General features: G+C 64.6%; 1 protein-coding gene across 3 annotated transcripts in view; it reads right to left on the bottom strand.

Moving 5' to 3' along the window:
- Positions 1-2,969: 2,969 nt before the first annotated feature.
- LOC111742271 (collagen alpha-1(X) chain-like) overlaps positions 2,970-10,701 on the bottom strand; it is an 8,897-nt gene continuing 1,165 nt past the window's right edge. Inside the window, exons 1-2 of one of the 3 annotated variants that reach the window (XR_002781240.1) lie at positions 10,080-10,235; positions 2,970-9,991 (exon numbers count right to left, since the gene is read on the bottom strand). Coding sequence is in view for 2 of the 3 variants with exons in the window: in XM_023532781.1 (XP_023388549.1) it covers positions 8,040-9,149; positions 9,837-9,994 (1,268 nt within the window). In the remaining variant the exon portion in view is untranslated. Of the gene's footprint in view, positions 9,995-10,079; positions 10,236-10,701 lie in introns of those variants that run through there. The other 2 variants (XM_023532781.1, XM_023532782.1) reach the window with 2 other exon arrangements.

Below are 10,701 nucleotides of genomic sequence, written 5' to 3'. Positions count from 1 at the left end.
CCGCCGCGCCCCGCCGGCAGGGCGATCCCCCTGCTTAGGCGCGGTCACGTGCTGCTTTCTGCCTGGGAATCGAGTTTCACTTCCAGCCGCTATTAGGTTCACACGGTTCACTGCAAACATTCGATAATGAGGCTAAATATACTTGAGTCAGGAGGCGCAGGCACGGCGTTCGGGGCTCCGCCGCGGGACCCAGGCGGCCACGCCCACTCCGGTTCCGCGCGTGAAGACCTCAGGCGGCGAGCACGGGCCCCGCAGGCCAGCCAGAGGCCGCGGCGGAAGAAGGGGGCGCAGGGGAATCTCCCGGCTGAAGAGGTGCTCGTGGGAGGTGACGGTGCACCTGGCGGCGGGGAGGGCCAGTCGCCCCCAGAGCCGGAGCCGGAGCCGGTGCTTCCGGGCCATCTCCGGCGTCCCGGGCGCCCCCACGTGCCCGCAGGCCCGTAATTACGTGAGTCAGGTGTTCCAAATAGACGCAGCTGAGGTGACTGCTTCCCTCCGGCCTGGGGAGGAGCAGGAAGGGCCTTGTCCTTCCCTCGGAGGAGGGAGGGGGCCTGTCAAAGGGCCCAGCGCCCTGTGTGGTGTGCAGCCAGCATTCACCCTACACCCCAGCTCACCCTGTTCAAACTCCGCCAGGGGCTTGGCACCAGCTGGCACTCCACACTGTTACTTCACCGTGGGAGTCATCTCGGCCTCATGCAATTTCGTGTCACTCACACAGACCCCCGGCAGTGCAGATACGTCCCGCCCCCATTTCTTAGACGGAGCATTCAGATGCCCTCAGTCCCAGCAGTGAAGACAGGCTGGGGCCCCTGCGCACATGCTCTGTTGAGGCACAGGATGGAATTAGGTGGCATTTGTCCCGCAGGTCACAGACGAATGTGTGAGGATGATGTGGCCACCAGCGATAAAGGCAGCAAGATTGGAGCCCACACCCGATCCCCAGTCCCAAAGTGCAGAGGGACGGGGAGGGGCACGCCAGGCCTGGCTGCCATGTGCCCCTTGACCCTGACCTTGTTGGTGTGGTTTGTCCCTAGACTGCTCCAAGTCTCAGTTCTCTCATCCGGAAAGTGGGGGTGGATCATCCCTCCCCCCTTGCAGAGCTGCCTCCCCAACAGAGAGTCTCCGTCCTGCCCAGGAGAGAGCATGCACACGTGTTTGCGCGCGCACACACACACACACACACACACACACACACACACACCTGCAGAGCCCGCTGCCCATCTGCGCACGCCAGGGTCCTAGGGGTGGGGGCCAGCTGACCGTCCACACCTGGGCCTCCACTGGTGCCAGAGCAGATCGCAAAACAATTTGTCATGATGGAGCCCTGCAGTCCTTTATCTCTGGGCAAGGCTTTCTTGGATCAGGGCAATTAACCCTGGAGCAGCCTCAGCCAAGTGGGCACTGCTCCCTGAAGATCAAAAGTGCCCAGACAGGGGCTCATTAAGTCATTACCTTACGGCGCCCCAGGCCCCCAGTAGCTGGGGATCAAGCCTTTCCAGTTCAGGCTCCCCAGAAAGGGAGAAGACAGCCAAGAGTCAGGGAGGTCAAGCTCGGCTTTTTTTTAAACTCCCTATTAAATGATTTTATTTTCTTTTCTAAATATACAGCTGGAAATGAAGTTTAAAATAGCCTGTGAGCCCACAATCAATGTTTTAATATTTTGTGTGTGAAAACCTACATCGTCGGACACTTGGTAGCTCCAAGAAATGAAGGCTAGACCTGGGCTGTCCAGTCCGGGAGCCACTAGCCCCGGGTGGCCATCAGGCATTGGAGATGTGGCCGGTCGGAATTGGGACGTGCTAGACGGTTAAGTCACACACAGTCTTAGAGGACTTTGTGTGGAAGTGAAGAGCGTAACATTTCTCATTAGTAATTTTTATATCAATTAATCATGTCAAAATGACAACATTTGATATGTCGATTAAACTATGTGATGATAATTCATTTCACCTGTTTGCTTTTCCTTTGTTAAATGTGGCTACTAGAAAACTTTAAATGCCATATGTGGCTCAAATTGTTTTTCTCCTGGACAAGGCTAGTATAGACACCCAGAGTTCACATCTACGTGGCAGGGCTCACCAGGTGAGTTCGGGGCGGAGGGGGATGCTGCCTCCTCCCAGAAGGCAGCAGAGCCCTGGAGACCAGCGGGCCAGGGGTCAGTTCCTACTCTGTAATGCCCAGCCTCCCGGCTGTGTGACAGCGAGCAGGCCGTTTAGCGCTGGGCCACCTTCCCTGGGTAACGGCCAGCTCGGAGGGCGCTTCAAGAAGTAGTCATTGAACAAACACATGTGCCAGGCACTGTGCGGAGCACTGGGGGACTGCACAGGATGGCGCCCACGGCCTCGGGAAACGATGAGCGAGTGACAAACACAGGAAGGCACTGTCAGGTGAGGGCTCCGGGGTGGTCAGGAAGGCCTATGTGACAAGGAGCCGATTTGGGGAAGACCTGGATATAGCTTTGCAGGTAGCAGTAACAGCATGCACAAAGACCCTGGGGCAGGAGCCAGCTGGCTGTTGGGAGATGAGAGAGGTAGGCAGGTCGCTTAGGCCTTGAGACTGAAGGAATGTGGACTTTTATCCTAAGGGGACAGAAGCCGTCTCTGGGACAGACAACCTAAGCTGTAGGAGGGGCCGGGGACACCCCTGACCTCCCAGGGCTGGTGTCCGTGGCGGCTGTCAGGAGCCAGTCGGGTGGCCGTGGCCCCACCCTGTGCCCCTGTGGCTGGGGACCTGGCTGAGTAAGTGGCCCACACACAACAGCCATCAAAGGGTCCAGGGCAACTTGGAAGAGCAAACGCTGGAAATGACCTAAACCCACCGTGATCAGACACGTCCGTCTACCCTTCTCCCGTGCTCGGGCCCCGTGTCCACTCAGGCATCGGCTGGGAAGACGGTGCCTCCGTGCAGACAGCGACATCGCTCCGTGCGGACAGCGACATCGCTCCGTGCGGACAGCGACATCGCTCCGTGCGGACAGCGACATCGCTCCGTGCGCTCACACCCAGCTACCCCAGGCCGAGCGCGGGCGCTCACGTCCTCCAAGTGCCATCCGCAGCGGTCAGAGTGTGGCCGCCGGGCCAGCTTCTTCTCACTGGGTGTCCGGGAGTCCACGATGTGCTGCCCAGGTGCCCCCACCCCGGGAGCCGGCAGGGCACAGGCAACGATGGGCCTCAGTGGGCTCCACCCGGGGAAGCCACCACCTTCTGGGGATGGACTGTGGCTCCCTGAGGCCGGGCCTGGGGGGTGGGGCAGGAGATGGGGAAGGGAGGAGGGTGGGGAGACGTTGAGGGAGAGCAGCACGGAGAAGAAGGGGAGCAAAGCCAGGCGGGGGGAGGGGGCGGGAGATAAAGGGGTGGGGAGATGAGTAGGAGGCAGAACGACGCCCCCCAGTGCGCCCGCATTTGTGGCCGTGACTGCTCCCCTCCGGGGAGCCCGAGCAGAATGGAGATGGGGCCCCTCAGGGAACGTCACGGCTCGGTGGCCCTTCGACGGATGCGCGTCCTGTGTGAGTGGCACCGTGCTAAGCGTGTGGGGACGTGACCTCAGATAGGCCCCCAAATGCCCACGTCCGCGGGCTCAGAGGGTCAGGCGGAGGAAGCCGGGCAGGGGGACCCGCAGTCCCCGTCACGCAGAGAAACGGTCAGAGCCACCTCCACCTTGCAGTTCCGTAGGCGTCAGGACTCGTGGCTGCTGTGACAAGGGCCCAGCGCAAAGCGGCCCAAGGAAGCGGGGGCGGGTGCCGGTCGCGTGGCTGCTGGGCCCCAGGGTGCGCGGCCTCAGGACGCTGGGCCCTCAGCCTCCGCCTCTGCTCTCTCCGCAGGGGACACGCGGCGGCCCCCTCACTCCCACCCGGACCCACACTTTTCAGAGCGTCAGGGCCGCATGTCACGGGCCTGGGGTGGGGGGCACGGAGCTCCGATGGGCCAGGCTGGACCCCAAGTCTAGGATTTGTCAGGTTGCCCTCAGCCCCCCACCATGAGCCTGGCCAGTCAGAGCAGGGGCGGGCACCGCAGCGCGGGCTCACTCTGCTCTGGGGGACCCTGCAGCCCCTTCCTCCCTGGGGACACGCAATCTGCCCTTTCGACAGGTGGATGGGGCAGGGAGGGTTCGGGCCAAGCAGAGAGTGAACTTGGAAAACCTCCTTGCTTGTGACTCTGGAGAAGTGTTTTTCTCAACAGGAGAGCAAAGTCCTGTCAGATAACCTTACCCTTGTCCTGCTGTGACCTGAGGGCCACCTCCAGGTGTGTGGGAGAGGCCCGCAGCCTCTCTGCAGCCAGGTGCTTCCCCCTGGGGACAGCACAAGGGCCTCAGGTGCCTGAGCACCTACTGTGCACCCACCCCTGGGCGTCACAGGGGCGCTTACAAGGAGGGCAGGCCGAGGCCCAGAGGAACCAGGACAGCGCCACCACCTGCTGGCCGTGCAGCCCTTGGCTAGCTGCCTCACCTCTCCGAGCCTCGAAGCCAGCAGGGGACTGACAGGGCGGGGGCAGCTGCCCGCTGGGTCACTCCAAGTGACGCCAAAGGTGCTCAGCACAGAGCCGGGCGCAGCCCGAGGGCAGACCGTGCTCGCCCGTCTCGTTAAAGACACGGCTGCCCGCAGCGACGTTTGTGCAGACACCGCGCCACGGCGGGCAGACAGCGGGCGCCTCTGCCGTACCCCGAGGGCCTTGCACAGGGGCGCAGGCAGGGCCAGGTGGGGCAGGGAACACGGCCATGCCTGTCGGGCTGGGGGACAGCCCCACGGGGCCACCCTGTGCCCTATGCCAGCAGCTCCTGTTGACCCTCCAGACCCCTCAGTGCTGCCAAGGTCATGGAGCGCCCCTCACCCCAAGAAATCCAAGACAGAACTGCCCGGCACCCACGACCCTGCCTCGATCTACAGGAGAGTCACTTCCAGACCTGCTGGCTGAAACCCTGGGCGTGTTTATCACTCAGCCTGTCTCTCCCGCTTTGACGGTGCCTAAGACGCACTCATTCGACGACAAACACTTATCGGGTGCCCGCTGGACCGCGTGTGCGCCCTGTGCTCAGCACCGGAGACACACGTGAACTGCACTGACCCTGCCCTCGTGCCGCGACCCCTCGGAGGTGCGGTGGACACACACACACACACACACACACACACACACACACACACACACACACACACACGGACAAGCGGCTCACCCGCCTCTCGGCCTGGCCGGCCCACGCACACGGCCTCAGGAGCGGTCTGATCAAGCGTCCCACTCCGTCTCAGTGGTCCTGTCTACTGCAACGTCCTCTTCCAGCCAAGTCCCCCATGGTGACAGGAAGTGGCCTAGGCTTCCTCATCCACACGGAGTGAGAAAGAGCCCCATTCTCGGTGGCTCTGGCCCAAGACCGGAGCTCTTCCTCGGAAGGCTGTCCATGGCCAGGAAGGGCCAGATGCCCACTCCTGTGTCCAACCCACACCCCAGCCCATTGTCGAGCCCCCCAGGGGCTCGTGAGACTGTGGCACTGGTCAGTCAGGTCTCTGATGGACCTAACAGCAGCATGGGGCCCAGTGCCACGCCCCCTCTCGGACACGCTCCCCTCGCTGGCTTCCAGGACACCCCACTCCTGATTTGCTGCGTCCCCCGGGCTGCCGGGTCTCGTCCGCTTTGCTAGCTCCTCGTCTCCCAGCGGCCCCCTCCCCCCTCTCTCTGGCGAGCCCACGGCCAGCTCCTGCCACCTGCTCCGTCCCTGACAGGCCGACACAGTCTCACAGCTGCATGCCACCTCCAGGCTGGCGAGTCTGCAGGGGGTATCGAGCCTGGCACTCTGTCCTGAACCCCAGACCCCCAAAGCTAACCACCCACTCAGCACCACCCCCCCAGTGGATGCCCAGGTCAGCCCGAGCACGGCCATGACGGCCCCAGACCTTCTGCAAGCCAGCCAGGGACCCCGTCCACCTGGGGGCACAGAGCAGTGGTCTCGGAGCCGACCCGGACCTTGTCCCACACATTCCTCCCACCTGCCCGGACGTCGTCTTGGTGACGGAACCCTCGAAGGGTCTCTGAAACCTGACCGGTCCCCATCTCAACACCACCATCCAGGTCCCAGCCCCACCCCGTCCCACAGGACGACTGTCCCCTTGCCCTGGGGTCTGTGCTCAACAGGACAGTGACTGTTCAGCCCAGGTCCTTCTCTGCTCCAGAGTCACCCTAATGGCTCTGTGACAAGGAAGCCACCAGAAGATGCTGGAAGAGCTCCAGCCTCGTGTGCAGGGCCTGGGAGGTGGTGGCCTGGGTCCTGGCAGCACCACCCTTCACAAGTCTTGGGCCCGCCCCAAGTTACAAAGCATTGTTCCTGCAGATAACACGTTATAAATAATTCTGCACTCCGCACCAGCCTCCTCCGGCAAAGCGAACGTGGGCAGAAGCAGACGCAGCCATCGGAAGTCTAGATGCTTCTGCCGGCGAGGCCCGGGGCCAGCCAGGGCCCAGGCCTGCCCCGCCCTGCCTCCTATGAGGTCCTGGAAGTCGGAGGCCCACAGAGCCACGGGACCTCTGACTCTGCTGCTCCTTCCCCCGCACCCCCTCATGAAGCAGCTCGGTGCGGCCAGGGTGAGGCCTCGGGGCTGCAAGGTGCCTAACGAAGATCCCAGAACCCCAGCCCGGCAGCGGGACCCTGGAAGAGAGCAGCTCGGTGCCCGGGTGACTGGGTCCCATCCCAGGCTCCACCTCTTTCTGGCATGTTCCGCGGGTGAGTTACAGAACCACTCTGGGCCCCGTCTCCAGAGGCGACCGCTGCATAACAAGTCACCCCGAGACTGAGAAATTAAAACAGCAGCAAAGACTGATGATCTCTGTTTCTGTCGGGAAGTCTGAAGTGGCTTAACTGGTGGCTTTGTCGGTGGGGCCGCCGAGGCCTGACGGGCACCTTTGGAACTTGCTGCCCCTCGACTCAAGGGTGTTTGCCAGGGGTACACGAGCTCCCTCGCCGAGGTGCCCTGGTGAGGGCGTACAGGGAAGTACAGCGTCCCCTCGGCCTCTGAGGACGAGTCCCAGGGTCAGGAGCCACACGGCCTCCCCCAAGTGGCCGAGTCGTCCAGACTGGGGAGGAAGCTGACTCAGGCCTGGGCAAGGCCTTGTTCACTGAAGGGGGCGCATTCCTCTGGTAGTGGACGTAGGGACAGAGGCCTGGCTTATCACCTTCCCGAAGGTCCCCCCAGAACCACTGTCCCTGTCTCCAGGACCCCGGCTCACCTGCCACCAGCCTGGGTCTGAGGAGGGAGCGCCCTGCACACCTGGCCTGCCTGCTGCCCAGCGGAGGGCGGCCTCAGCACCCAGCGGGGGGGCACGCACGGCACCCACTGAGCCTCAGCTGAGAAACCGGGTGGCGGTCCCACAGAAAGGGGTCGGAGGCGTGAATGGGGAGTCACAGAAGCACCTAGAAAAATGCCTGGTGCACAGGGAGCATGGAGACATCCAGTGCCTGCCTAGTCCACAGCAAAGCCCGGCTGAGTCCCCTCAGAGGCCCTGGCAGCCTGGAGGGGTGGTGCTGGGGAACCCCACCCCGCCATGCCTCCCCAGGGCCTCAACGCCAGCCAGCGACAGCCAACAGCCCTGGGGCCCTGCCTTGGAGCTCTGGCACTCAGCAGGTGTCTGCTGGGCCCCCTAGGCCCTGCCCACGAGTTCCCAGGCCAGCCCATGTCTGACGGGACGAAGCCAGGCTCCCCAAAGGCACCCCAGGTCCCCCAGGAGGGATGGAAGGAAGGCGGCTTCGGGGAGGAGGTGGCATCTGAGCGGAGCCAGCGTGGGGGGCCCAGGCTGGACTTTTCCTTCCTTCCAGCCTGGCCCCGCCCACCTCCCTGTCGGGAGGGAGGGATCCCAGGGACCTCCCAGAGAAGGGCATCGCCCCCCCCAGGCTGCAGAGCTACGTCATCTGTCGGGAATGCACTTTCAATTCCTCAGCCTCCCCTCCCCCGGCCTCCTCCCCTCTTCCCCCTGCTCCCCGCCCCTGCTCTCCCGTGGCCAGCCCATCGCTCCCCACCCAGCTGTGCCAGGCCAGCCTGGTCCGGGGATCTGCAGGGCTCCCTGTCACCCAGGAGGCTGGGCAGGGAGGGTGGCAGTGCCTTTGAGCCAGGGGTAGGGGTTCCTTGAGAGCCTCCCCAAACCCTCCCAGACTGAGAAAGGCAAGGTCTCAGCACCCTCTCTGAGCCAGGGGCTGGGGTGGGGGCGGGACAGAGAACCCCACCTTCTGTGTACCTCAACTGTTTTCCTGGGGCTCCCGCTCAGGAAGGGACTGAGTGAAGGGCTCGTGCTCTCCTGGTGGCCTCCCTGGAGGAGGGGGCCCATCTTCCCCAAGCACGCACCCACTCGGGGCTCGTCCGGTGGCAGGGATTTGCCCAGAGCGGCATTTTGTGGTGGCCCAGGTCCCTCCTCCTGCCCACCCGAGGCCCCCCTCACCCCACGGCTTGCACAGTCTCCCTTGCCTTGGCTGTGGCCCCAACAGAGGACTGGACAGGGTGTGGCCCACAGGTGTGGAGAGCAGGCCAGAGTCCACATGAGGCGGCCTCCCTCGCCACCGCGCGTCCTGCCCTTCCCACCCGCTTCCCGGGGCACCCCCTCGGCGACCCCACGTCCCTCACCTGCCACCCCCGGAGCTGGTGCCCCAGCCCAGGAGCTGTGCTGAGGTGGCCGGAGTCCCACAGGAGAACCGTCGTGCCCACGGACAGCAGACAGTGGGCAGGGTGCTGCGCTTCCCTCGAGTCGGCGGGCCCTGCGCCCCTGCCTGCACCCCCTCACACACCGGGGTGCCCACAGGCCCTGGAAGGCCCTCCCAGCTGGAGGTGGGCACCCACTGGAGCTGGTGCAGCCTGGGCTGAGGGGCTCACAGGGCACCCCAGTGGGACGCCCCCTGCTGGACCCCACGCCCGCTGCTGCAGCCGGCCCCTCACCGCTTCCAGCCGCCCTGGCCGGGCCCCCCACCCGCCCTTGTGCCCGTGGGAGCCGGACATCTGGGGCCTGCTGCTGTGTGTGTGGCCTCACTGCCCTGCTGAGTGGTCTCAGCAGCTCGGGGCCCGTCCACCCACTTACCACTGAGACTGCAGTCCCAGAGACGATGGTGGGTCGGCGCGACCCGCCATGAGCATGTTCAGTGGAATGTGCCGGAACCTGGGCCACACTCTGCTCTCCCTCATTCGCAGCCTAGGAGGGGCAGTGCACGGGCCGGTGGCCTCAGAGACAGGGCTCTGCTGGGCCGAGGACCGTACAGGGACCGTGGAGGCCTAGATGAGGGTCTGCTCAGCTCTGCTCAGGCCTCCTAATCCAGCAGGGGCTAGCACTGGAGGGACAGCGGCCTGAGGTCCAGCCACTGTCCAAGCTCACGTAGGCGGGGTGTGGCCCAGCCTGCCACCAACGGCGAGGTGACTGCCCGCTGCACCACACTGCCTCCCCACGCCTTCCGCCCCGTGGCAGCACTGCTTGAGGACACCCTCTGAGGGCCACCTGGCTGGCCCTCCTGGGGTGGTGGCGCGACCCATAAACAAGAGGTTTTATGAGCAGTGACAGGCCATGGTGGCGGGGGCGGGCCCGGGTCCCAGCCCAGCTTCTGGGCAGAGAGACCACACCTGGGCGGGAACAGGGAGGTGCTCGCCTGCGGGGGGGCGTGGGGGGCCCGGGTGAGAACCCCACGGCCCAGCCCAGGCCTGAGGGTCCAACCCTGGCAGCTCTCGTCCCTTCTCCGAGCCCCTTTGCCTCGTCTAGAAAATGGGCCCCAGTGGCTGCCGTGCGGGTCCTGAGCGACCGGGCCTGATGGCACCCGGGCAGGCCTGGCACACGCTCCGCCTCCACACGCCGGGAGGCTGCATGCGGGTGGCCGCTCCGCATCCACACCTTGTCTGCCCTGGGGCCGGGCTCTCCTGGCAGCAGAGGCTCCTCTGAGTCGTCACGTGTCCCAGCACCAGTGGGGCCTGGAGCAGGGCGGAGGGGATGGGGAGGGGTCCCCGGAGCCCCTCTCAGATCCAGCCAGGTACTGGGGCTGCTGAGATCTGCTGAGCGAGGGGACAAGCAGTGAAGACCCAGGCTCACACCCTGGTGGCCTCCCGCAAGGCAGGGTCTGAGGTCAGCGAGACCCACCAGCCAGGGCTCCGAGGGGCTTCCTGGCCAGGATGCAGATGCAGGTGTTGGGGGCCCCTGAGGGCCTGGAGTCGCGGCGTGACCACACCCCCTCCTGCTCCTCCAGAAACCAGGGGTCCCGGACCCAGGGTCCCTGCCGCCCTGTCCTGCTCCCCAGGTCACAGGACAGCGTGGGGTCTGGAGCAGAAGCAGCCTTGTCCAGGTCACCCCTTGGCCGGGGCCAGAGCAGCGCTGCCCTTCCCGCCCCCAGCACCCCAGCACTCTTTGGGGCTCCAGCAGTTATCGGCCTGTTCCTTGAGCACTGCCCACCCGAGGGACAGGAAGGCTTCCACCCCACGGGCGGGTTGCATTTCATTCTGGAAGGTTCCTGGTCTCCCACAGCTGCCCTGGAGTCTGATCCTGAAGTGGGAGGGGGAGGCTGCCCCCACCCCACGGGGCCGTCCGGCACTCAGGCCCGAGGCGCCTCTGTGGCTTTTTGCCATGCCAAGTGTCCCTCAGTCCTGGGCAGAGTGGAGTCACGGGTGGGGATCCGGGGGAGGGTAGGTCCAGGCAGGGTGAGGGGTCAGGTTGCTCAGGCCTGGGAGTCGGGGCTGCAGGGAGAGGGAGGTGTGAGGTGGGTGGG

Source organism: Pteropus vampyrus, unplaced genomic scaffold, assembly GCF_000151845.1.
Source record: "Pteropus vampyrus isolate Shadow unplaced genomic scaffold, Pvam_2.0 Scaffold90, whole genome shotgun sequence".
Classification (NCBI taxonomy): domain Eukaryota; kingdom Metazoa; phylum Chordata; class Mammalia; order Chiroptera; family Pteropodidae; genus Pteropus; species Pteropus vampyrus.
The sequence above is the reverse complement of the archived record's forward strand: the minus strand, read 5'-3'. Positions and strand labels throughout refer to the sequence as shown.